Below are 27,921 nucleotides of genomic sequence, written 5' to 3' on the forward strand. Positions count from 1 at the left end.
GGTTTATGGAGACAAAGATGAAAGCAGTTTTTTGTTATGGGTTAACATCATGCCATTTAGGGTTGTAAATGCATAGGTATAGCACAGTCCATTCATGTAATGTCAGAACAAGGGTCCAGAGTGGGTAACAGTCTGTGAAGTTGCTCTATATTTAGATTGAGATGGAGGTGCACAATGATCTAGCATTTTGCATTATGGTGCGTGACAATGCGTTATACATGCTCCATCTTTTTGCAGTGTGCGGCCCGGATCGGTGCCACACATGTGTGCCATCTATGGGGACGTACATGCGCCCGCAAATTTGCGGCCGCATGTACGTCCCCGCAGATGGCCATGTGAATGAACCCTTAGTGTAGGTGTAGTGCTGGTGGAAGTCTTTATTTAGGAGCTGACAAGATAGACCCTTGTGTTTTGTATATACAGTAAAATGGTGGTGAACTATGTACAGAAATTACCTTACCTGTTGGACAACCCTTTTTATTGTTGGTGCACAGTCACAAGTTCATTGAAAGAACATTGCCTATGAGACCCTTATAATCAGCTCATTTTTTACAGCAAACCTCTCTTCAAGAAAATTTACAGGCAGTCCCCTACTTAAGAACACCCGATTTACAGACGACCCCTAGTTACAGACGGACCTCTGGATGTTGGTAATTTACTTTAGTCCCAGCCTATAATAAACAGATAAACCGCTATAGCAGTTATCACAGGTGTCTACAATGAAGCGTTATGGTTAATCCTGGTTTTTATGACAATCCAACATTTTTAAAATCAAATTGTCACAGAGACCAAAAAAACCCAATAACTTTGTCTGGGGTTACAATCATAAAATATACAGTTCCGACTTACATACAAATTCAACTTAAGAGCAAACCTACAGAACCTATCTTGTACGTAACCCGGGGACTGCCTGTAGTTTAATATGCAAGCAGCAAATTCTAGAGCAGGTGAAGCAGAGCTGATTGCACATTGGACCACATTAATGAAAGTGTTTGCGCCAGTTTTCTGTCCGACTTTGCACTGAAAAGAACGTGCAAACTGCCTGTTCATGTATTAATAAAGTGTCTGCGCCAGTTATGGGTCGTGACTGCACTGTGCCCAACAATATAGAATGTTATAGAGCAGGAGGAGCTGAGCAGATCGTACATAGTGTCCTATCTGCAGGCAGCATCTCATAGAGCAAGAGGTACTGAGTAGATTGTACATAGTGTCCTATCTGCAGGCAGCATGTTATAGAGCAGGAGGAGCTGAGCAGATTGTACATAGTGTCCTATCTGCAGGCAGCATGTTAAAGAGCAGGAGGAGCTGAGCAGATTGTACATAGTGTCCTATCTGCAGGCAGCATGTTATAAAGCAGGAGGAATTGAGTAGATTTTACATAGTTTCCTATCTGCAGGTATTATGTTATAGAGCAGGAGAAATTGAGTAGATTGTACATAGTTTCCTATCTGCAGGCAGCATGTTATAAAGCAGGAGGAGCTGAGCAGATTGTGCACAGTGTCCTATCTGCAGGCAGCAAGTTATAGAGCAGGAGGAATTGAGTAGATTGTGCATAGTTTCCTATCTGCAGGCAGTATGTTATAGAGCAGAGGAGCTGAGCAGATTGTGCATAGTGTCCTATCTGCAGGCAGCATGTTATAGATCAGGAGGAGCTGAGCAGATTGTGCACAGTGTCCTATCTGCAGGCAGCATGTTACAGAGCAGGAGGAGCTGAACAGATTGTACATAGTGACCTTTCTATGTTATATGGCCAAAGACGCCAAGCACATGGTACATAGAGAGTTGCATGTTATAGAGCAGAAGGGGCTGAGTAAATTATACAGAGTTATGTTTAATGTTATAGAGCAGTGGCAGCACAACAGTTTTAGAGGTAAATTACATCACACATCTACTGTACTCAGCCGTCTTATTTTTAATTACATTGCAAGAATTTTAGTTCCTTGATATAACTGACAAGAATAGAAAGACAATACACTGAAATGTTGGAAAATAATTCCTATTTTATTTGATATCCGGGGGTAGTTGTGTATTATACCAATTGAAAGTGATAAAGGCCAAAAAATGTACAACACAATGGACTAAGGGTAACTTTACAGCAACATCCCCAGCGAACCAAGATCACTATAAGGCAACGTACTATGGATATATTTTAGGGTCTAAGTTACTGCAGCAAAAGTCAGAACCCCAGAAGTCCTAATGAACAGATGTCAGACTGCCTGATGGTTAACTACCGTATATTGCTGCGTCCATATTCCCGCATTGTAAAATGAAATAGTTTACTGCTATTTCGGCTCCAAATTCAAGCCATAATACAGCAGTCTGAATGCAGCCTTACAGAATTCCTGTACAGGATCTTCAGCACCCTGTGTTTTAATTTAGGGGATAGTAATGGCCAGAAAGGGTTAGGGTTCAGTTTCAATGCATCAATGCAAAGTTATTTTTATAACAATCTAAATGTGGATTAATAAGAATTACGGAACAGTTGACAGAGGAGGTCATGTGTGCAGGCTCAGACTACACAGAGGTTGTCTGTAATCTGTTACCTGGGAAACATAATGGGGCACATTTACTAAGGGTCCGAACACTGCATTTTCGGGTTTGGTAATTTTTTTCAGATTTGCCCTGAGTTGCCTCGGGTTTCTGGCGCACACGATCGCATTGTGGCGACGGCTTTCATGCAACACAAATCGGGGGGAGCGGACGTCGGACAACCCGACTGATTCGGACAAACCGCGGAATTTAAAAACCAAATTGTGTCGCAAGTTCAGCACTCACATGCACCGGGAATAAGAAGGTGAAATCCCACGGACCTCAGCGGGGGAAGCGACACATGCAGGATATTGAATGCAGGAAATTGCAGGATTAGTGAATCGCGTCAACTCCGAATCCTCGTCGGACATTCTGGATTGGCGGTGTCAACGGGACGGGATGGGGCACATTTACGTCCTATAGAGCATTATCAGACGATAATGCCCTGTGCCGCGATTCACTAAGATCGTGCGCCCGATATCCTGCATGTGTCGCTTCCCCGCTCAGCTCCGCCGGAGTTCACCTTCTTCTTCCTGGTGCATGTAAGAGGTTGGGCTTGCGACACAATTTGAAAGTTAAATCCCGCGCTCAGTCCGAATCAGTCGGATTGTCCCCCGATTTCTGTCTCAGGAAAGCCAGAGCGATAGCGCCAAAATCCGATCAGGTGCGACACAATCCCCTGTAAAATACCTGTCACAGCCATGCAATCCCCGAAAACGTGCCATGCAATCCCCGAAAACGAAATTTGTCTTCTCTTCATGTTCACTTTACTTATGGGGGATGTCGATCATTATTTAAAGGGACCATGCTTTACAGTGAATGCAGCGTAATGAAAAGGAAACGGGAAGAAATTAATTGGAATAAATAAAAAAATTGATTTTTCTATGACACTTGAGATCACTGAGAAACACGAAGGTTATGTCTGATAAGCTTATAAGGTGTCCTAATGTAGACAATGTAGAGGAATAGGATCTCTGTATTTGGTGTCCTTCTTCAGGGGTTGTTTGTAGTTTCCCACTTTATCTGGTTTGTAATGATGGTGATATCAGTCGCACAGCGGTGCGTGACCTTCGTGAAGCGGAGGACATCCGGGAAGCAGACTATAAACAAGCCCATAGTGGTTTGGGAATGTAGTGGAAACTGTGTTACGCGGCGTCCTGGGAGCTGTCCTGCTGTAAAACACATGTACAGTGATATTACGGATCAGGCGCTGCTGGAATGGGAAGTGATGTGACCTACATGATGTGTGAAACCTGATAAAATACAGACTTTAATTATAAATTAACTTGCGGGGTTCAACATGTCACTTTATAAATAAGTTATTCTCCATCCGGAACTTCTATGTCCAGAAATCCCTTGGCGTTCTGGAAGCCGCTAGTTGATAGATCCACCAGCAGGTACTTATTGCCGGCTTTATATGGCTGTATTGTCATGGGGATCGTGATGGTCTCGTTTGGCTTCACCGAGTCCGCCCTGAAGAATACAAGATGGATATTAATTCACATTTATATGTAGAGGTTTACCAAGTAATGTGTTATGAGATCCGAACTTTTATAAATGGGGGTCATTAGGACACGCTGGATGAAATTCATCAAGATTGGGCACATTATTTGCGAGGCTGGAAAGCGGTGGATTTACTTTGAGGTTGTGGCCTGGTGTAGAATCCTGCTCTTACCTGCGCCAAAACCTGCTTTAGGAAATGTGCCAATATGGGGAGTCCTGGTCCCTGCCCACCCTGTGCACCCCCCTGCCACACATACTTTGCAGGGGGGGGGGGATTCCTGGCCTATGGCTTTGATACCAGAAAACTGTAATACAAGGCTTGATAAACGCTCTCCAGACTCCAGATGTGATATCACGTATGGCGGCACACAGATGATCTCCCGATATCTTTTGCTACCCATAGAGACAGGGCCGGCTCCAGGTTTCAATGGGCCCCTTTGCAGTGAACTCAGAAACTAAATTCAGAAACTAAAACAGTCTCCTGTTCCCTGAAATATTTCATAGTTTAGAATCCCAAATAGTCGTGTCACGGTCATGGCTGTTTTGAGGTCATTTAACCAACAGGGCGAACCTAAATTTGTGCCCTTCCCCCCTGCGAAGTAATAAAACTGAAGCTTCAACTCGGCCTCATAATACACATCTCAGCTACTGCGGAACCTCATAATACACACCTCAGCTGTTGCGGAAACTCATAATACACACCTCAGCTGCTGCGGAACCTCATAATACACACCTCAGCTGCCGGCGAACATCATAATACACACTTCCGCTGCAAAGTAATAAAACTGAAGCTTCAACTCGGCCTCATAATACACATCTCAGCTACTGCGGAACCTCATAATACACACCTCAGCTGTTGCGGAAACTCATAATACACACCTCAGCTCCTGCAGAACCTCGTAATACACACCTCATCTTCTGTGGAACCTCATACAACACATAACTGCTGACAAAGATCCCTCTCTCCTTCACACACAATGCACTCACTATATGGATCAGTAATACACATCCATACATGTCACATACCCTCACAACACACCCTGTGCTGTCTGCAGCAGCCCTGGCATAACACAGAGGAGTCTTCAGGCTTCTCCTCCTCCCCCTCTTTGTCCCGATCTCGGAGCTGCCAGATTTCAGTTTTACTGCAGGACTTTGTGAAGAGGTGATGGGGGGGTGTTTGACCTGTAATGTGCTGCATCACACAGGCAGCTCTGTAGCCTCTACCTGTCCCTTGTCCGAGAGGGGAGGAACAGTGCAGGACACAGCTCTTCCTCCCAGGAAGTGAAGATGTGCACAGCGTGTGTGGGCCCCCGGCAGCTCTCTGGGCCCCGGCACTTGCCCAGGTATGCCGGGTGCTGGAGCCGGCCCTGCATAGAGATCAGGGCTTTTGCAATGAAGGATAACACTATAAATGTCATCCAGTGTAGGATTGGTGTACCTTAGGCTCGCCAGATGAAACGATTCTGGGGAATTCCCCCCCATCTAGTCTCAGAAAATTTACCCAACTTGGGTTGTTTTCTGCTAGACCTCTGGGCTCCATTCTTCTGTTAGACCCTGGGCCCATTGGAGTTCTGTGGTACTCCAGTTCATTGGACTGCTGGCCCAGGTTTTACTCTGTGTATTGGCATCCTGTCGCAAATAAGATGTCCTTATATATAACATTCTATTATTTTACATTTTTTTTTATATCCTTTGAGGATCACTGCTGGGTTTGTATAAAATGCTGTGAATTTTTAGTTTCATGCATAACATCATGTCTGACGAAGAGAACGGGTATTGTCCAAAGCTGACCACCAAATATACTCAAAAAAGTGTCGCCTGATTTCTCCATTCTTCTTCTGCTCTCTTTATGGCTAACACGGTACAAGTCTACACTAATAGCATATATGTGACAACACTGCCATCTGCCGGCACACTTGTGTATGACACCTATCCGGAAATTCTGTTCTGCAAATTTAGTTATTTTCAGCTTTTACCCAATTGCCCTACCTGAGAGGGCTGGTAGTTTATGAGATGTCATGTGAAAATGAGCTTAAGTTTAGAGGCTGCAGAGAGAGTGTCACTTCAGAAGCCCTTATCTTGGGTTCTGTACCACCTAGAAACATGTTTTTAACCCCTTAAGGACCAAGCCACTTTAGGGCTTTTGGACTAAGTCTGATTTTTTAAAATCTGCCCCCTGTCGCTAAGTGGTTAGAACCTTTAAATGCTTTAACATATCCAGGTAATTTTGAGATTGTTTTCTTGTCACACATTGGGGGTCATTTACTAAGGGCCCGATTCGCGTTTTACCGACGATTTTCCCTGAATTGCCCCGGGATTTTGGCGCACGGGATCGGTTTGTGGCACATTGGCGCTGGCATGCACGCGACGGAAATCGGGGGGCGTGGCCGAACGGTAACCCGGCGGATTCGGAAAAACCGCCGCATTTTTTAAAAAAAATTGGTCGCACGGGCCATATTCACATGCACCACGATGAAGACGATGAACTCCGGGGCACCTCGGCGGACTTCGGCGCAGCAGCGCCACCTGGGGGACATCGGGCGCAGGACCTTCATCAATCGCTGGAAGACCCGAACGCTCGTCAGAGAAGCCGCCGCTGGAACGCGAATGGACCGGGTAAGTAAATGTGCCCCAATGTACTTTAAATTGGTGGAAATATTTAGATGATATCTTGTGCGTTTAATTATAAAAAAATGGAAATTTGTCAAAAAAAAGGTAAAATTCTCAATTTTCAAAGTTCTAAATTCTTTGCTTTTCAGGCAGATAGTCATAGCAGCCAAATAACTTTATAAATAACATCTCTCGAGTGTCTGCTTTGCAGTATGTTGGAATAGCTTTTTCCGCATCCTCTCGTTTTCATAGGTTGTTATGGGGCTTAGAATTGTGGGTGCAATTTTTTACATTTTTATGAAATTTACCTAAACCAATATTTACAGTCACCTGCAGTTTTCACCTGACCTTGAGAGACCTAATATCAGTAAAACAACATAAGTTACCCCATTATAGAAACTATACCCCTCAATGTATGAGAACCAACTTTAAGAGGTTTGTTAACTCTTTAAGTGTTTTACAGGGGTAAAAACAAAATGCGCTTCGGCATGAATGTTCCTGATGAGCATCAAACCAACTAGATCTTCCTCGATCTCAAGCAGTCAAGTGAAGCAAGCGCTCATGAAGCAGCATGGCGCCAGCCGGAAACGCTGGATTGGAGGCTGGCTTAGGTTCATGAGAGGCTGAGAGGAGGCAGACCTGACATGACATGACTGTACACCAGAGCCGGCCCTCCTCCTTTACTATATCTTCTGGAGGCAAGAGAGGAATAAAAGTTAGTGGCAATGATAGAACTAAAGGCAGCAATGGAACAATATTAAACTCCTCTACAAGGCACTCTTGCAGTTTTTTGGGTGAGCCATGTGGGCAATGGTCCCCTTTAAAGAAACAGGCAGGAATTTGATGTGTATCTACAGCTAACATTTCCAGTTACAGGCAGTCCCCGGGTTACATACAAGATAGGGACTGTAGGTTTGTTCTTAAGTTGAATTTGTATGTAAGTCGAAACTGTATATTTTATCATTGTAGTTCCCGACAATTTTTTTTTTTGCCCCAGTGACAATTGGAGTTTCAAATTTTTTTGCTGTAATAGGACCAAGAATTATCAATAAAGCTTCATTGCAGACAATTTTAAGCTGATTATTGCAATCTGGGACTATTTTAAAGCATCCAGAGAGCTTCACCAGAGGTCACAGTGGGCAGAAGGGTCCGTCTGTAACTATGGGTTGTCTGTAAGTCGGGTGTCCTTAAGTAGGGGACCGCCTGTATATCTGTAACTGTCTGTATCATTGTTTCTGTGGATCACAGAACCACGAGCCTGATGTGATCTGTAAGAACAAATTCTTTTCCTTACATATGACGCCAAAAGTTTTACCTATTTCTAGATACTATAGAACAGAAAACAAAGCCATCCAAAGTGACCCCCTTCCATGCAGCCTCTAAACTTCATTCATCCCAGGTAAAATATGACTCCTCTCTGCCCATTTCCCCATGACTTTGGGGGTGATTTTGTATTGGTGATTTGAGATATGACATAAAAAAGTAAATTCTATAAAGGACATTTCCTCCCCTACCTGGGGGTCTGCTGGTAGTCTAATGGGGTAAAATCTGGTGACAGGTTCCCTTTAAAGAGAACCCGTCATGCAAAATAACCCCCCTAAACTAAATATATTTTCATAAACTGCCATTAGAGAGCATTGCCTCTATCCCTTCATTGTCCCTCTACATGCCTGTAAACCTAAGCAATGAGGTCCTAAAGCTGTATGCAAATGACCTGTGAAATGTCCAATGAAGCATTAGCATATTCAAGCTGTCCACTCTATTCATGAGTGGGAGGCACAGCCACACCCCCAGTGCTTGACTGACAGCCTGTGTAATGATGTGAGGCTGTATAATGATGTGCTTCCTGGTGCTGGTGGCCACGCCCCCTGCAGCCTGTGTGTGCATGTGTGTGTGTGTATAGGAGAGATACAGCAGCTCCAGGATGCAGCCATGTTACAGCAGAACATGTCAGGTACATGTGTAGCTGATGTCTGTGTCTCTCACCTGTATATTAGGAGGATGCAGCATGTCAGCAAATGCAGCACACACACTAGCCATGCTTTACTATACATTACACACAGACATGAGCAGGGGGAGGAGAGGGGAGGGGTAACAGGGGTGACATCACTGCCTCTGACCATGTGAGCAGCCTCATTTACATGATAAAAAATATGTGATTTTACAATGAATAATGTATGAAGTGACTAGATAAAGGCTGGGATGGGATCCTTGTGAGCTGCTCCAACAGGTAGAGGTGACACGACAAGTGACACAGACCTGATGACAGGTGTCCTTTAACTCAAATTCAAAATTTTATCCATTGATTTCTGAGAACGTTTTTTTTACTTTTTAATATGTTTCTTTGTAGACATAAACATTGACAAGAAAATGACAAAGTGTATAATGGGAATGGCAGATGGCTCATGGTGTCCCAGGTTATAGAACGGTCAGCAATGCTGATGGCTACAAGAATCCTGCACTGCACACATGTACAGTACCGTATTTTTCGGACTATAAGGAGCACAAAAAATCCTTTGATTTTCTCAGAATTTAAAGGTGCGCCTTATAGTCCAGTGCGCCTTATATATGAAACGTACTTACAGATAATAGCTGCCTTGAACTTTGCACAGGTCTGCCACCTGCTGGTCATTCATCCTTATAATCAGGTGCGCCTTATACACTCACCGGCCACTTTATTAGGTACACCATGCTAGTAACGGGTTGGACCCCCTTTTGCCTTCAGAACTGCCTCAATTCTTCGTGGCATAGATTCAACAAGGTGCTGGAAGCATTCCTCAGAGATTTTGGTCCATATTGACATGATGGCATCACACAGTTGCCGCAGATTTGTCGGCTGCACATCCATGATGCGAATCTCCCGTTCCACCACATCCCAAAGATGCTCTATTGGATTGAGATCTGGTGACTGTGGAGGCCATTTGAGTACAGTGACCTCATTGTCATGTTCAAGAAACCAGTCTGAGATGATTCCAGATTTATGACATGGCACATTATCCTGCTGAAAGTAGCCATCAGATGTTGGGTACATTGTGGTCATAAAGGGATGGACATGGTCAGCAACAATACTCAGGTAGGCTGTGGCGTTGCTCAGTTGGTACCAAGGGGCCCAAAGAGTGCCAAGAAAATATTCCCCACACCATGACACCACCACCACCAGCCTGAACCGTTGATACAAGGCAGGATGGATCCATGCTTTCATGTTGTTGACGCCAAATTCTGACCCTACCATCCGAATGTCACAGTAGAAATCGAGACTCATCAGACCAGGCAACCTTTTTTCAATCTTCTACTGTCCAATTTCGATGAGCTTGTGCAAATTGTAGCCTCAGTTTCCTGTTCTTAGCTGAAAGGAGTGGCACCCGGTGTGGTCTTCTGCTGCTGTAGCCCATCTGCCTCAAAGTTCGACGTCCTGTGCGTTCACAGATTCCCTTTTGCCTACCTTGGTTGTAACGGGTGGCGATTTGAGTCACTGTTGCCTTTCTATCAGCTCGAACCAGTCTGCCCATTCTCTTCTGACCTCTGGCATCAACAAGGCATTTCCGCCCACAGAACTGCCGCTCACTGGATGTTTTTTCTTTTTCGGACCATTCTCTGTAAACCCTAGAGACGGTTGTGCATGAAAATCCCAGTAGATCAGCAGTTTCTGAAATACTCAGACCAGCCCTTCTGGCACCAACAACCATGCCACGTTCAAAGGCACTCAAATCACCTTTCTTCCCCATACTGATGCTCGGTTTGAACTGCAGGAGATTGTCTTGACCATGTCTACATGCCTAAATGCACTGAGTTGCCGCCATGTGATTGGCTGATTAGAAATTAAGTGTTAACGAGATGTTGGACAGGTGTACCTAATAAAGTGGCCGGTGAGTGTATATGAACCGTACTTACAGATAACAGATGCCTTGTGCACAGGTCTGCCACCTGCTGGTCATTCATCCTTATAATCAGGTGCGCCTTATATATGAACCTAGATGTTTTAGCAGGCATTTATTCATGGTGCGCCTTATACTCTGGTGCGCCTTATAGTCCGAAAAATACTGTATGTATTCAGTGGTGTCACCATACTGGTCCGTGTGGCCACTGATAGAGCTGGGACAGGATCCTAACCACTTACCACTTGGCAGGGGCTGTAAACTGAGGGAACAGGGGCAGCGCCAATGAGCAAGGGCACCATAGGAGAGTAATTATTCTTTAATATATTACACAGCACTTCTCATCCTCCAACGAGTTTCCCAGTTATTAAAATCGCTGGACATTGTTTTAGAAATTTTATCTTTAGAGGTGATTCCAGACTGTCACTTACTTGACAGTTATAGGGTCTCTCAGCAGTCCGCTTCCTTCTGCCGTCACCACAATGTTGGAGACTTCCTTTTTAAGGGGGTTAGTGAAGACGACGTCCACCTCCGTAGGTTTGTTCAGCCTGGCTTTTTTCTTTAGCTATTTAAACCAAATAATAAATCACTAACAAACATACAAACATGAAGCTAAACTATACATGGAGACAGTCAGCAAGGTGTTGTTGGTGGAGCTGTGTATGGAAAGGGGTTGTCCGCAATCCATGCCAGCTCCATAGTTATATAGTAAAGGGCTGACTGATATTTTCTTTTACACCCAAGACAATAGAAGTGATTGTGATCGCTGAGCTGTGATTGGTTGCCACGGGCAACTAAGAATATTCTGACTTTTAGACAGCTTGGTAAATCTGCCCCAATTTGTCTGATAATCAGAGAGCGCTGCAGTTTTTGTAGCAGCTCACCACACAAGGAATTCCTATAAATGAGCAGGTACAAAAGCAAGAAGGTCTTAAAGGGGTTGTCCAATGGTTAAAATTTATGGCCACTCCCTTCAAACAGCTCCCCTCCCGACCATGGTCTGTGCTGGTATTGCGGCTCAGCTGTATAGAAATGAATGGAGCTTAGTTGCAATACTACCCATGGTCAGGTGTGGAGATGTTTTTGGAAAAATGCAGTCATGCATTTTGACCTTCTCGAAGCTCCATAAACACATTTACAGCAGATGGCGCTGTTCTCTTACTGATTTCTAGGACATCTATGGCTATGAGCTATAAGAATAACGCTAGTAAGTTTGGCATGGATTTAATAATATGATGGGGGGAATAAGCCTGCCATGGGCTCTGGGCTCTATGAATATTATAGCCCCTACAAGTCTGGGAATCACTTCCTACATATGGTGCTAGGATCAGCTTCTTGGAGAATGGAGGGTGCACCCCATCTGCCTCCTTTCAATCTGTGGTTTCAGGACCTTTGGAGGACCTTCAAAGGTCCTGAAATGGCTGTTGTGTACATGTGTATTGACAGCAAGAATAGATGTACTTCTTAGTCCTTCTTAGAATAAAATTTGGTGGGTGATTTGGGTGGCCATGGGCACCCTAGAAGGCTTTGGCCTACCGGCTCTTGCCCAAACCATATTTGGGCATATATGATACTTTTAAGTATCATATGAATGTAAATAAGATTTAATCTTATCTATATTTTACCTTAATTTCAAATTTTGGGTTATCCAGGACCACATTTGTATCGACGATCAGTACTCCATCATATGATTCACTGGAGCATGCAGCTGTCACCTCGATTGAGTTATCGGCAGTCAGTAAATTTTCATATATGGCGTAGGTTATGACCACTGGAATTTCTGCCCCTGGTTAAACACATAGCAGCCTAAAAATCAATTTTCTGGATAACTTCACCCACTAGTGTCCCCACATCATATTATCCCCTACAGAGGGCCAACAGTGTATACTAACCACACCACCCATCCCATGGCTGCCACACAATCAATTGTCCCCTAATGGCCCTCATGGTATAAAGTTTTATGAAATGACCCCCAATCCTCTGTAAATTTACATCCCCTTTCTTCATTGTGTCCCCTAAGGTTATAAGCATTACAATCAAGGCAGGGGGAGGAGGGAGCCGATGGACATACTGCTTGGGATAACAAAATAGACTAGTAAATCCAGGACTATGGGGGTCATTTACTAAGGGTCCAATTCGTGCATTTTCGTCGGGTTTCCTGTATTTTTCCGATTTGTGCCATTTTTCCCTGAATTGCCCCGGGTTTTTGGCACACACGATCGGTTTGTGAGGCATCGGCGCCGGCTTTCACGCGACGGAAATCGGGGGGCGTGGCCGTCGGAAAACCTGATGGATTCGTCAAAACCGTGGAATTTTAAAAAAAAAATGTGTCGCTTGACATGCACTTACCTGCACCAGGAATAGGATTGTGAACTTCAGTGAACTCCGATGGACTTTAGCGCAGCAGCGTCACCTGATGGACATCGGGCGCACTACCTTAGTGAATCGCGGCAGAACCCGAATCCTCCTCTGAGAACGCGTCGCTGGATCACGACAGGACCGGGTAAGTAAATCTGCCCCTATGTCTCTGAATATGGGACACTTTGCAGGTATGTATAGAGGTTTATATATATTTTTTCAAACAAAACCTTGGACAGAGCCCATGTAGGGTTTTTTGGGATGCTGAGCCATAAGGGTTCTGACAGGTTCCCCGTCAAGGGGGTAACAACAGACAGAAACCCATCAATAAGACATATATCACTAATATCTGGGGTCTTTTCTCCTCTAGGTAACAACCAATGCCCAACCCAAGCCTTAAAACATGACTAAGGAATTAAGCCATAATTAAGTCTCCTGCCAAAAGGAATCCCCTCCTGGTTTTCTGCGAGTAGGGACAAAACCCTGCAAAATCCACACCCAATACCCTGATATAAACTAATAGGGGAGAAAGTAGCCCGGTATAGTCTGTAGCCTTGTTTTAAGGCCGCTTTATAGGTCAGAGGTTGAGTCACAGGTGAGTTACCCACATTCCCAATAAATAACATAACTTCCTTACCTTCACAACCTTCAATACAAACTTTCTGGTGTTCCTTGAGGAGCTCATTGATTTCTTTCTTGGTGTACAGGACCGACGCTGCCCTGATGTCAACATTCACCAGTTTTGCCTCCGTTGTCAGGTTTGTCAATGACAGATTCAGAATGACGTCTTTACCAATTTCCCGGGCACTTACTAACTTAAACTCTCCAGCCAGCTCCTCGTGGATGCAGGGAGACTTGCATGAATGGATTATTTTTTCTGTCATGATTAGATTTGACCAAAATACCTGCAAAAATAGAGAACAATATGTAACTTGTGTGTAATGGCAGGACAAGGACAGTGAGCCCTAATACTGAGCCCCCGAAAACTGTCACCTGCCTGTGTATTGGGACCACCCTAATCAGTGGCCAATAACCGGGCAACAGTACATTTTTGAGTTAAGTGAAAACAAGTTGAACAAACAAAAACCACAAAGGGGAGGTTAAAAGGGTTATCCAGGTATAAAAATGTACTTAACTCCTCCGGCTCACTTGTGCGCCGGTTTATTTACTAGGGCGCACAGGGAGCTTCCTTCCGGCCGGAAGCTCCCATCCGACACCATCTCCCAGGGCTTACAATGCTGAGAGATAGGGACAGATGGGAGGAGCCGGCCACATCGTGGACCGGAAGTTCCCTGTGCACAGCTTCTGTGCCCCTATAAACAAACATGGGCATGGATCAAACGGACCGCGGCGGGGGACATCAGCGGCGCCGGAGGAGGTAAGTACACGTTCATTGTTTTTAAATAACCCGCCCCAGCCCGGTCCTAAGTAAATTTTTATACCCGGAAAACCCCTTTAATAACCCGATTCACATCTAGATATCAAGTAAAGTGCAGAATCGAGTAGACGGGAGAATAATCGAGGATGTAGCCAATGTCAAGAAACCCGGAGGAACAAGAATATTAAGATGAGCTGACAGAGAGCTAGACAGGGAAACGAGTTTGATGGAAAGATGGCTCTCACAGGACCTAAATCAGAGTAAGCTCCAGGTAAGGTGAGCAAACCTTAAAGAGAACCCGTCAGGCAAAATAACCCCCCCCTAAACTAAATATATTTTCATAAACTGCCATTAGAGAGCATTGCATCTATCCCTTCATTGTCCCTCTGCATGCCTGTAAACCTAAGCAATGAGGTCCTAAAGCTGTATGCAAATGACCTGTGAAATGTCCAATGAGTCATTAGCATATTCAAGCTGTCCTGCTTATTCTTGAGTGGGAGGCACAGCCACACCCCCCACTGCTTGACTGACAGCCTGTATAATGGTGTGAGGCTGTATAATGGTGTAAGGGTACATTCACACGGCGGTATGCACGTGCAGGCATACCGCCATGTGCTGGAGAGGAGGAGGAGGCGGCCCCTCCTCCCTCCATAGAGAATAGCGGCGCACGGCCGCACACACGCCGAAAGATAGAGCATGCTCTATCTTTTTGCGGTGTGCGGCGCGGATCGGTGCCACACATGTGTGGCACCGTATCTGCGCCGCGCCGCTATTGCCGTCTATGGGGACGTACATGCGGACGCAAATTTGCGGCCGCATGTACGTCCCCGCAGACGGCCATGTGAATGTGCCCTAAGGCTGTATAATGGTGTAATGGCTCCTCCATGTGCTTCCTGGTGCTGGCGGCCACACCCCCTGCTGCCTGTGTTTATGAGATACTCCTATACACATGGCTGACAGCCTGTATAATGGTTTGAGGTATAATGGTGTAATGGCTCCTCCATGTGCTTCTTGGTGCATGGAATCCATGTGAGTTGTTCCAACTGGTAGAGGTGACAGGACTAGTGACACAGACCTGATGACAGGTGTCCTTTAATACTTACTGGCCCAGGGCAAAGGTTACAGATCTCAAGCAGGCCATCAATAGAGCGCAGTTCAGACTGCTGACTGAAAAGCTCCAAATAAATTCAACCAAACATTAGAAGACCGTGACACAGATGTGATGATGTGGTAACAGGATACAGCTATTCGGTTGTATTTCTACACAGGCTTATGTATACTATTTAAAGTGCAGTACACAAAAGAGAAGGAGGTTTATATTGACTTTATACAGGCATTCCCTGGACTATGTACACGGTAAATTACCAGTATCCAGAGAGTTTCCCCAGAGGTCACAGAGGGCAGAGAGATCTGTTTGGGGAACTGTTATAAATATTATACATGAGAATAAAGGGGTTTGCCCATGAAAGAAAATTCTCAAATTTCAATCCCCTAGTGATCATTACACAATAAAGATATTTTTTCAACCCCCTTACTTTACAATTTTACTCAGTGTAAGATTCCAGAGTGTGAGCGGGGACTCTCTAAGCAGACAGTTCATGATACCTCTGTGCTATGAGATGCTGTGTGGTGACAATGTGCTTAGATTATCAGGGTACAGGGTTTATCTACACTTTTATTCAGCTTCTGAACATTCTACTAGTATCTGACACATAGAAAGAGAGATTTTTGTTAATAGCAGTTAATTAGAGAATGTGTTATTTTGTTATCCTGAGGATATTTGAAGGAAACCTACCACTTGAAGTGGCAGGTTTAAGAAGAAAATACCGAGCACCAGTTCAGGGTGAGCTGGTGCCGGAGCTTATTTTTGTTAGTGTTTTAAACCGCTGTATCGCGGTTTAAAACACTTTTTAAACTTTATGTCCGAAGCTGCTCGGCGCTTACCATGCGCGCGACCACATAGGAAGTGAAGGAGAGCCGAGCGCGTACCTCCCTGCGCCGAAGCAGCTTCGGACATAAAGTTTAAAAAGTGTTTTAAACCGCGATACAGCGGTTAAAAACACTAACAAAAATAAGCTCCGGCACCAGCTCACCCTGAGCTGGTGCTCGGTATTTTCTTCTTAAACCTGCTACTTCAAGTGGTAGGTTTCCTTTAAGAATCTTGTCTTCCTGGGAATACCCCTTTTGTTTTTTTTTATAGCTAACATATATCCGATAATCTCAAGGACAGGGAAGATCACAGGATATCCAATTGTGTGGGTCCGTCTTAAATTGAAGATTTCCCATTAACCAGGGCTCTTTCACATTGACATTGTTTTTCACATCCATGGTTCAGTGATTTCCACTGATGCCTCACTAAACCATTGATTTCAATGGGTGTTTATACTTTGGCTTCTATTTTCACTGATCCGTTGTCCATGGAAAAAATTATTATACATGTCCTATTTTTTTCACAGATTTGGATCACAGAGATTCATAGAAGTCTATGGGTGCATAGAAAAACTGATGAAATGTCAGTTTTTTTCAGAGTTAAGGGTGAAAAAACAGAAGTAAGGTTTTCAAACCAATGTTAAACCTACAATTGGACACGATGGAGACAAAACGAAACAAATGCACAACGGAAGCTGAGGACCAACGCCAATGTGAGGACCAAGAGCCTTAAGGACAAGCCAATGCTGAAAGTCTGCAATATAATGGAGCTAAGGATGATCAGTCAAGTCATCTGCAACATCCCCCACCGGGGCCTAGCCTTTTCTTGGGGCCTGGAGACAGCCGGGGCCCGCAGTACCTGAGTGGCTGGCGGTTGCGGCCTAGGCACGCTAGTGTCACGGTGCTTGGTATGGGGAACCGGAGGGCTGTCCTACAGCCTGGCAGGTCTCCAGCAGGGTGGTGTTGGCAAGAAATGATGAGGGAGAGGCTGCCATAGCGGTTCTCCCTGGGGCAACCCTTTGGTGTCTAGAGTATGAGTCTCTGTGTGGTGGACAGGGTGCCTGTGATGGTCGCAGCCGTAGTAGCAGGGACCAGACGGAGGCAGACGTTGAACAAAAATAACTTACAGTTCTTTATTGGAACCGACAGGAACATTAGCAACGTGCCTTAACAGGATGGTGGAATGCTGGAGATGTAGTTGGAGGGAGCCACAGGATGTAGATCACCAGCCTGGATGCAAAGGCAGGCTGGGAGGCAGCTGTGTCCTGGAAGGATGCTTCAGCTTTATCCTGGCTTGCTTCAGGTATCACCCTTGAAGGTAGGATGATACCCCTTTCCTCACTCACTAACTCATTATTAGCTCCACTCTTCAGGCAGGGAGCTGGGCTCACCTGCTCTGGTCTGGTATGCTGGCTGCACAGACTCCTCAGATTCTGTACTGGATCAACTCCAGTCTGCTTCCGAGCTGCTGCTCAGCTAACTGCTCTCTAGAACTTTCCTGACCAGGGGTTTTGTTACTCCCACTAGTCAGGTGGTGGATACTCCTCCAATTACATCTCAGCTCACAGAAACAGAGTGTAACACATGTGATTGGCTGACACATATGACAGCACACAAAACACTTAACTCCTGCCTTACCAGGGAGGTTCTACCACTGCAGTGTTCCCCTGTGTTATCTAGGGACTATGTAGTCACATGCTGTGGGGCCGATCAGACCCTACACAGGCTGCAAGCTACATGGTGGGACGTATTCACAAACACAGCTCTGCCTTGCTTCGGCGAGGGTGTTGCACATCTTCTCCTGTATTCTGTATTCAGCCTGCAAAATAGTCACTAAACTAGCGCTGTGGCTGAATACTGTGGGAGACAGCAGACGTGTGTGGAGAGAGAGGAGGAGAGGGTCCACAATGTGAGGAGGAGGAGAGGGGCCACAATGTGAGAAGGAGGCGAGGGGACACAATGTCAGCAAAGGGTCCACAATGTGAGGGAGAGGGTTCACTGTGTGAGGAGGAGGATAGGGACCACAATGTGAGGAGGAGGAGAGGGACCACAATGTGAGAAGGAGGCAAGGGGACACAATGTCAGAATAGGGTCCACAACGTGAGGGAGAGGAGGAGAGGGTCCACTGTGTGAGGAGGAGGAATTGAGGGGCCACCGTGTGAAGGGGAGGAGGCAAGGGGCCGCAATGTAAGGGTGAGGAGGAGAGAGGCTACATTGTGAGGGGGAGAGGGACCATAATGCAAGGAGATGATGGCCATAATGGGTCTATAATGGGGTTGGCTACATGAAGGGAGCATTATACTATGTGGGAAGCCATTAAGGTAAATATTATACTGTGCTTGGGGGTGGGCCATTGGGCGGGGCTTATGGCGTAATCTTTTTTGTGACATGCTGCTCTTCCTGCCTCTTTTGTCCCTCTTTCACTAAACCCAAATTTTGGGAGAAATGAAAGTTTATCAGTTTCATCACTAAAGTTTCTATGCCAAAATTCTCTCCACCACCTGCTGGTCTCCATGATTCATTACATCACATTAAACACAGTAGAATGACATTTCACTGCAGGTATTACATACTAGATAAGCTAGACATTTGTGTGTCACTCTGGGTCACTGCACATATTTTTCCCCAAAAAATTCTTGCCAAGGAGCTAAGGGCTTCACTAAGTAAGTAATATATATATATAAAACAGCTGTCAGAGCACCTTACCAGCTACTGCTTTTTTAATTTACTATTAAGATGGTGACAGAATTTTGGCAGATTTAGCATACAGATAAGCTGTATATTTATATCAGATGGCTCGCTGTGGCACATTTAATCAATTGTTACAAGTAAATCACTGGATTAAGAACAAACAAAGAAAGAAGAAAAGCTAATTAGTTTGATAATTCCGATAAATGACTAATCATAAAAAACAGTTTCCACCCAAGGGTGTAATTGGCATGTGTTCAGCTGTTTTTATGGCTCCCTTTGAAGTTGGCATATTGATTACGGTATGTGTGATCTGTGTGTGGCAGAATTATTTTGGCACAAGGCGGTGGCATTGAAGAGGCTGAAATGACTAAATAAACAGCTTTAACATGTTTTATTCTGAGCCTAGGGCGTACTAATGGCTATATTTTGGCAATATGCGCTAGACAACTTTCACTCCCTGCACTATTCCTCTAGCCGTGACTGTGTTATGTATTCCCTGTACCAGTGTAACTGGTAGGCAGAGAATGGGTTACATTGAAACTACACTACACACACAAAGGGGCACATTTACTGAACCGTCTGGAGAAGTTCACCGAAAGTGCATTGTCTGCCGATAAAGCACTGTGCCGCGATTCACTAAGATCGTGCACCCGATATCCTACATGTGTTGCTTCCCCGCTCAGGTCCGTCGGAGTTCACCTTCTTCCTGGTGCATGTAAGTGCTTGATCTTGTGACACAATTTGAATGTTAAATCCTGCGCTGAGTCCGAATCAGTCAGATCATCCAACGGCACGGCCCCTGATTTCTGTCGCATGAAAGCCAGCGCGGCTGCGTCATAATCCGATCACATGTGACACAATCCCCTGCTAAATACCTGTCACAGCCGTGCAATCTCCAAAAATGTCAGCAAATCCGAATAAAGTGCGGCAGCGGTCCCTTAGTAATTAAGTCCCAAAATGTTAGAAACAGTGAAACCCGCAGTCTCAGGTTTGGCTTTAAGCAGTGTTGGTACCTTCCAGTTTTTTCCAGAACCCGGTGGAAGGTGGGTGTCAAATAGTTGGCAGGTCAGTTTACACCAGTAGTGGCCGGACCAAGAAGAAGGAAGGGAAGCTAAACATCAGAAGGAGCACAGCTGAACGTGAGCTAATTCACCAAGCTTACTTTTTGTTCTTTTGTAGAAAGTATCTCTACTGCTAATTGGAGTCCATGAACCCAAAGCAGGTGGACTTGGGTATATTGGTTGGCAGAGTAACTTAGTGTACAAAGGACCATTGGATTATTCTAAGAACCGCAAATAGTAGCTTTTGGCTCAGCCTAGATACCAGCAGAAAACTCCCTAGCTTATGGGGAGGAAAAAAGACTCAAGCGCGTTTGAGAGAGACAAGATTATGGGATCAAGGTTGCGTTGCGATAAACTGGGGTTTCAGAAAGCCATCCATCTCTCCACACACTGCAAGTCCCAGGCCTAGCCACTAGAGCTACAAGTCCAACTCCCAGCCTTCAATAGCGATTGGTGCTGTATATTTTTAAACGCAAAGGGGCTTATATACTTAGGGTCAGTGGATTGCATTTCCGTCGGACTGTTCATGGTTTTCGGGATTTGCGCAGCTGGGACAGGGATTTAGAAGGGGATTGTGTTGCACGCGATCGGATTGTGGCGCAGCTGTGCTGGCTTTCATGCGACAGAAATCGGGGGGCGGGCCGTTAGGGTGGACGATCCTACTAATTCGGACTGAGCTTGGAATTTAAGATTAAAATTGTGTCGCAACCAATTCACTTACATACACAGGAAGAAAATGGTAAACTCCAGTGGACCTGAGCGGGGAAACAAAACATGTAGGAAATCGGGCGCATGATATTAGTGAATCGCTGCATTTTGCATTGTCGACAATGCACTTTCGGAAACTCCTCCGGAAGGCTAAGTAACTGTGCCCCACATTGTTGATCACTGGACACAGGCAGCGATGTTGCTGCTGCCTGTGCCCTTTGTGTTACCTAGGCACCGCCGCAGTTGTTTCGGCAATGGCGCCTGGGTCATGGAGAGGAGAGGATGTCACCATCATTTTTTTAAATTACATTTGTTTTTGCTATGCTGCGGATTTACTGGGGGCATGTGCTGTAGATGCCTATTTACTGGGGGCATGTGTTCGGAATATTTAAATACTGGGGGGCAGTGTGCTGTGACTACCTATCTACTAGGGGGCATGTGCTGGGAATATCTGTATAGCGGGGGCATATGCTGGGACTATCTATACAATCGGGGCATGTGCTTGGACTGTATGCTGGGGTGCATGTTCTGGGACTACCTATCTACTGGGATGCATGTGCTTTGACTATCTATATACTGAGCGGCATGTGCTGGGACTATCTGTATACTGGGGTGAAGTGCTGGAACTACCTATCCACTGAGGGACCTATGCAACAGCTACCTATCTACTGAGGGGCATGTGCTGGAATACATACAGTTTTTACTGTATATGCACTGTTCATGCATTTTAAACTTTATGTTATATGAACACACTCTTAATTAATGAATTTGGGGGTGCTTTATATAATCCATTCAGGGGGTGCAGTATTTATAATAATTTGGGGGTGCTGTGCTCACAATAATTTATTCCAGGGAACTATATATTGTAGAATTCATTGATAAAGCACTTATATGCGACGTGGCATTATTGTATAAGATGGGAAACAAAAGTGTGGGGTAGGGGCCCAAAAATCTCGTCAGTCAGAGGCATCAAAATTCCTAGTAGCCGCCCTGTACAACTACAGCCCTGGCTACTATATAGTCAGTAAGGATTTACTTAGTAAATTTGCCTCTTTTTGCAATCCACTAATATAAACTTAAAGGTGAATGAAAGAGTTGGAGGACATGGAGGTTGCCTAAGGTCGAAAGCGGTCGCAATTCCTGGTTATGTGCCAGGAATTGGGACTATTTCAGGGCTTATACGCCGACAAGCTGTCACAGGACTGATATATCCCCCAATATGCTTTGATTTTGTTTTCCCCCAAGAATCCTGGAGTCACCAGGATGTCTCCCTATAGTGGAGCAGTCAGGGAGTCAATATTATAGGAACAGGGCAGGTTTTACTATTAACCAAAAAATATTTAGAGATTTAAACTTTGGTGAAAGCAGCATGGCGTATAATTTCATGAGTTACTGACTCTTCTGTTTGCTATTTCTGAAGCTATTTTCTGCCATAGGTCCATGTGCTCTTATATTCAACCTTGTACATAAAACAGATTGTAAACTAAGCTAAATTATTATTACAACGTAAAGTTTTCACATGGTTGTGAATAGTTTTGTGCTGATCAGCTTATGCTCTCATATTGTCTGTCTATGTAATCAGCCACATAAGTATAGACAATTACAATAACTAAGATTGCTATTCACAGCAGAAACCACTACTCTACATTAACAAGCCATAAAAAGTTTCCCCAGAGGCAAATTCATCAGCGGGGAAAAAATCCACATAAAAACTTGGAAGCAAAGGTTGTTTGCTTCACATAAGCCTATTGTTAACTGCTCTGCTTAGGCATTATCAACATAAATCTTGTTTATAGTCAGATAATAAAACATTCTGGCTGCTGGCAGCCACCACTAGAGGGAGCTTGATGCATCATGTTGTTGTATTAATAAATTCAGTAAGCAATATGCTACACGTGTCTATGCTCCCTCTAATGGTAGCTGAAGCAATTTTTAAAAACTTTGTCTATGCTGGGGATTGGAGACTCTGTATTAGAAGAGAAAAATTGACCTCAATAAAGATTTCTTAAAAAATTATCAGCACAAAGTTTACATAATTGGATAAGTTATCCACTACATGCTGGATTGGGGATAACTACTTGAGTATGGAGGTTCTCACTGCTGGAACTCCCACCAATCATGAGTCCAGGGATCCTGTGTCCCACTTTAAAAGACGTGGCCATTAAAGGGAAACTGTTACCACGTTTTTCACAAACACAGCCCTAGTTACTATCTGACACCCTTCTTTTAGCTAAAAATTGTTTCCCTCAGATTCCCATAAATCTGAGTTATAAACTTGCCTGGTATCTAGGGATCTATAGAGCAAGTTGAGGAGCGTAACCTAATGTCATGTGACATCATCACAGGTCCTTTAGCCTCTTAACATTAGCAAACTTTACCCCATACACATATCTGGCCACAGAAAAAAAAATCAAAGCAGCCTGCATTAACTTCTACTCCTCTCCATTCATGGGATATGATATGCTGGTATTTCATGTGATATCATATGCTGTGATTTCATGAAATATATGCATGGTGTACAATTTGCTAGTGGCTGAAGGACCTGTGATGATGTCACCCTGGGGGACAGCTGCTGGATTCAGCCCTAGGAGGCCACGCCCACCTTGACTCACTATAGATATCCTTGGAGACCAGGTAAAATTATAAAGTTGAATATATGGGAATCTGATGGGAACAATTTTTAGCTAAAATAACGGTGTCAGTAAGTTACAAGAGGTCTATGGGAACCTGCCCCTTTAAGCTTCATATTACTGAATACAGCACAGTTTTCATAGTCAATCATAGTCAATGTTCATCTACCTCTCCATAAAATGGTGGTTGTAATTGGGGAGTTATATCTCATACACTTTTCATATAATATATATTGGCTAACTGGCTTTGATCTGTTGGCCTCTAATTTTTGCTCTCTAGATATTCTGCTTTTTAACAGCCATCATCACAGTTTCCAACATTGAACTCAACCGTAATCTGCAATAGGTTTTAAAATTTGAAAAAGACTCTTGTCACACCAAGTATGGAAAAGTTTTTGAAGTTAATTAGAATAAAAGCATCAAAATGAGATAATTGAGGATCTGATTCCTGACTCCATCTCCACACCCAAACCAAAGAGCTTTATCAGGCACTGCAGCTCAAGTGAAGGAGGGTAAACTGAAATACCCGGCAAAGCTGTTACAATATATATTCAGTTATTGATGGTAAATCATGAAAATGAATGAAATATAGACCACTAAAAACCAATTTGACACACCAGAGTATAATGTCATTGGTCAATTTTTCCCTAAAGAACACATGAGCTTATAACTGTTCTAATCCTGAATAAAGCAATGGATTGTATCAACCACAATCCCAACCATGCCCCAAAATTGGGAAGTAGAGCCTAGTGTTCTTTATCCAACAACTTGCACAGTGCTGGCCTCAGAAGTTTATGCAAGGACCGGAGTGGAGTTAAGTCATCAGAAGAGAAGTCAAGTCAAAACAGGATGAAAATATAAGTTACAGAACTACAGGTTCCACGCAGCCGCCCAAAGGGGCAAGTCAAGAAGTCATCGGAAGCAATAATAAGGCCAACAGAAGAGGTATAACATCATAATGAGGCGGGGAACTTAAGACAAGGGGAGGTTAAATATGCTGCCCACAGTATTTTTATGACAGTGGAGGAGGTGGATATGGGACTAGAGCCGGGATTGACTTTTACTTTGCAAAAATGGCAGTTTCTCTGTCAATTTAGCAAAAATAGATGCTGCAACAGTATAGAATGAAGGGCAACAAATATAACTTTAGCTCTATATTTTAGTTAAGAAATGACTTAATATATATAGATAAAATTATAAAGAAAAACCCAGAGCCATATGCAAAGGGGGACATGACTTTGGTATGGGAGGACGTATAACGCCTGCATTTTTATGTAGTTGTATTGAATTACCAGGGGTGGGTAATGCTAGGGGATATGGGGACCAAATATGTGTGTAGTGAAGGTCTATTAGGGGACAGAGTATGTAATGTCATTTGTGGTTTAGTGAAAGGGGCAGGACCCAGCAGAACAATTTGTGACATATATTTCATTAAAAAAAAAGTCAATTATATGTAATAAAGTATAGCAGGTTTTGCTATCTCTCACAGCTTTAAGTTGGCGGTGGAAGAGTCGGGTGGAAGTTGCAGGTGGACTTTTTTTTAACTAATAGAAGATATTAAACCTTATGGTGGTGAACAGGCTGAGCTTTGGAAGTGGCCTGAAGGATGTCTTAATGTTAATGTCATCCAGGGGCAGGCACGGTCGTGAAGCACAGGAGTTTGCTGTCACTGCTAGAATGGCAGCCAGAGCGTGCCGCCCCTTTATTGCTGTCTGGCCGGTGGGCTGTACGTCAGGCAGCTGGGGATCTTATAGTTTAGTTGCCTTTCACCTCACTCCTCCTCTAAGTATTTTAGTCTTGTGATTTAAATAAAGCTGTGGCCATCTTGACGCCATAAAAGAAAGTGTTTTGTGTATTTATTCCAGACACACTGCTTCCTCTGGCTCTGGTGAATGAAGTGGGGGTCCATCCCATATCCCAAAGTCAAGTACAGTAGGACACGTTTACTAAGGGCTGTGTGCCAGTTTTCTGTTGCACGTTCTTTTTAGTAAAATACAACCAAAATGTAGAAGCATTGTGTGGAATGATAAGATACTAAGCAGCAGCCAGGTTCTGTTTATCAAATACCCTGGATTTATTGACCATCAGCTAGTGTGGCCACCTCAATAAAAGCAGATATTTTGATAGTGTGCTGGTCTGGAGCATTAAACAGTGTTGTACAAAATAACAAGAATAAAATACATCAGAAATGATCTTAGGAAAACTATTGTTGCTGGAAAGGCCATTTCCAAGTAAGTTGAAGTCCATCATTCTACAATAAAAAAATATTGACACGTAGAAAACATTTTAGATAGTTGACAGTCATAATGTACAATGCTCAGAAAACTGCTTTAAACCCTACAGCTTTATCTCAGACTCAGGTGTCCAACAGGGCCTGAAGGTGTATGGGGCAATAGTTAGTCAAGGAGGCATGTGGCTGGATGGCAATGGCCTATCTGGTTGTAACAACATCTCTATCCTGGCATAGGGCACTCTCTTGCACCCTTCTGGGCGGACAGGGACAAAGCATAGTGCTAAGGTTCTTCCTGGGTCACTCCAGGCTGGTAACGGCCATGGGCTGAAGAGGATGTCTTTGATGGTAAGTTCTAACTCACAGTCTGATTATTATCCAACAGTGAACAGGGGTAACAGTAGGATAAAAATCTGGTGTCTGGTGGCGAGTAGGCTGGAAGCTAGGTATAGGGCTCAGATTACCCCTTTTATCCTGTAGTTGGAACTCTCTTATTCAGTGGCAGCTAGCATGCTGGGCTTAGTTTGAAAAGTTAAAAAACATGGATTGAGCAAACGACAAAGACCAAAGTAGAGACGTTTGCCCCTAATGAATGGCACCTAGTTCAGCAGCATAGCAGCATAAACACATCACAACCTAGATGATTTTGGCATCCAAATTCTTTTAGAGTCAGGTGAGGCCAGTTAACTAGCTTGAATGAAACTGGGTCACGCAACAGGAAAAAGATCACAGGCACATCAGCAACTCTACAACAGAATAGCTGAAAAAGAAAAGAATCGGGGTTGTTGCACTGGCTCAGTCCTAGTCCACACCTTATGCCAATTAAACAAGTATATACAAAATCCCACATTGAACTGAAGCCACCTTGTAAAGAATGATGTGTGAGAGTGGTAAAGTCGTGCAAAAATGACTATATGTTATAACTGGTTATATATCGGCTAGCTGGTCATCCTACAACTTTACTGGTCTACCCTACTCATCTCTTATCTTCCCATAGTGGGGCTGGAGCCTACAGTACTTCGTAGCATGGCCAGAGACCCTACAACTGGAAATTGTGTTCAATATATACATTTACATTTAGTATGATGTTGGTCATTAAATTTGTCCAACCATCTTTCAACATTTAACTTCAATCAAAACCTAAAAATTTGGAAGGGGATGCCATTACTCCAATATTCTATTAAAGACACGTCTTATTCCCAGGCTTATTTTTAAAGTTTGTTTAGTAAAACTTTTGAATTTATGGTATGAAATTGTAAAAGTGGACAGAATACTAAAAATAAGCAAAAATTATGACCAATTTTCTTTTACTGTTTAATCCATTTAAGATGTTCTCAATCCATTACAAAATTACAAAAATTATATTATACTGAGAAAGAGAGAGGTGAAAAGAATCATAATGTTACCATTAAAAATAACTCAACCCGCAATAAACAAGCCCTAACATCACTGGAAATGGAAAGACTGAGGAACCAAAAACTGGTTGTGTTATTAAATAGTTTATTGTAGATACTGGTGTCATACAGGCCCACTATTTTGTTAATTAAATCTCTTAAAGGACATCTACCACCAGGATGAAGGATTGTAAACCAAGCACACTGACATACTGGTTTGTTCCCCCTCTGGCAGGATCTGCTCTTCTTTTAGCTTCTTATGTCCTTGTTTTTACAAAAAATTACTGTAAATTTAGCACATAAGCTTCAGGGGCTCCAAGCACCATGGGTGTTAATACAGCCTGGAGCCCTTCAAGCTTATTTCCATAATTTTTAGAGCCTTTTTTTTGTAAAAACAGCACATAGGAAGCTAAAAGGAGAGCAGATCCTGCCAGAGGGGCACACACCAGTAGGTCAATGTGCTTGGTTTACAATCCGTCATCCTGGTGGTAGATGTCCTTTAAGGCCTGTCGGATTATCTACAGTATCAGTATCTACAATATACTATTTTTGACGGGAAAATGAAAAAGAAAAACAATTACTTGGGGCTAAAAATTCCCAAACTCCAGTAGAAATAAAGTTTGGTTCAATTCTAGCGATACCAGAAATTAAGATTTTTTTTCGAATGGAGCAAGGCTTGAAGCATTAACCAGACATGTGAAGAGCACAATATCAGACCTAGCTTATTACCTTCTGATGAAAGACTTCAGATTTCCAGCATAACGTGTCTTTGGGCCAGTGGAGATGTCGTGTGTTTTGGCAATAGCGATTGATAAACCTGTAAACCGAAGTTGAATGAGTCTTCGCTCTGTCTTCACCGGTGTCTTCTTCTCAATCAGCAGCACATTATGAATTTATGTTAGTCAGCGCGGAGCATCTTTTCTGGAGGATCACAAACCTTGTCTAACTTGTATCTCCAGAACATCTTGATTATCCTGAGGTTTTCAATTCCCTCCCTTTGAAGTTTTTGGCATGTGTCATGTGAC

The 27,921-nt window shown here is 43.8% G+C and overlaps 1 protein-coding gene across 1 annotated transcript; it reads right to left on the reverse strand.

Annotated features, from left to right (window-relative positions):
- Positions 1 to 1,980: 1,980 nt before the first annotated feature.
- On the reverse strand, positions 1,981 to 27,831 carry LOC140064808 (protein-glutamine gamma-glutamyltransferase E-like). Its single transcript, XM_072112051.1, has 5 exons — positions 27,626 to 27,831; positions 13,513 to 13,780; positions 12,143 to 12,303; positions 10,949 to 11,082; positions 1,981 to 4,002 (listed from the first exon to the last, which is right to left on the reverse strand). Exons 2-5 carry the CDS (start codon positions 13,757 to 13,759, stop codon positions 3,849 to 3,851), a joined length of 696 nt encoding a protein of 231 aa, XP_071968152.1. The 5' UTR covers positions 13,760 to 13,780; positions 27,626 to 27,831; the 3' UTR covers positions 1,981 to 3,848.
- Positions 27,832 to 27,921: the final 90 nt, after the last annotated feature.

Source organism: Engystomops pustulosus, chromosome 6 (genome assembly GCF_040894005.1).
Source record: "Engystomops pustulosus chromosome 6, aEngPut4.maternal, whole genome shotgun sequence".
NCBI classification, from domain to species: domain Eukaryota; kingdom Metazoa; phylum Chordata; class Amphibia; order Anura; family Leptodactylidae; genus Engystomops; species Engystomops pustulosus.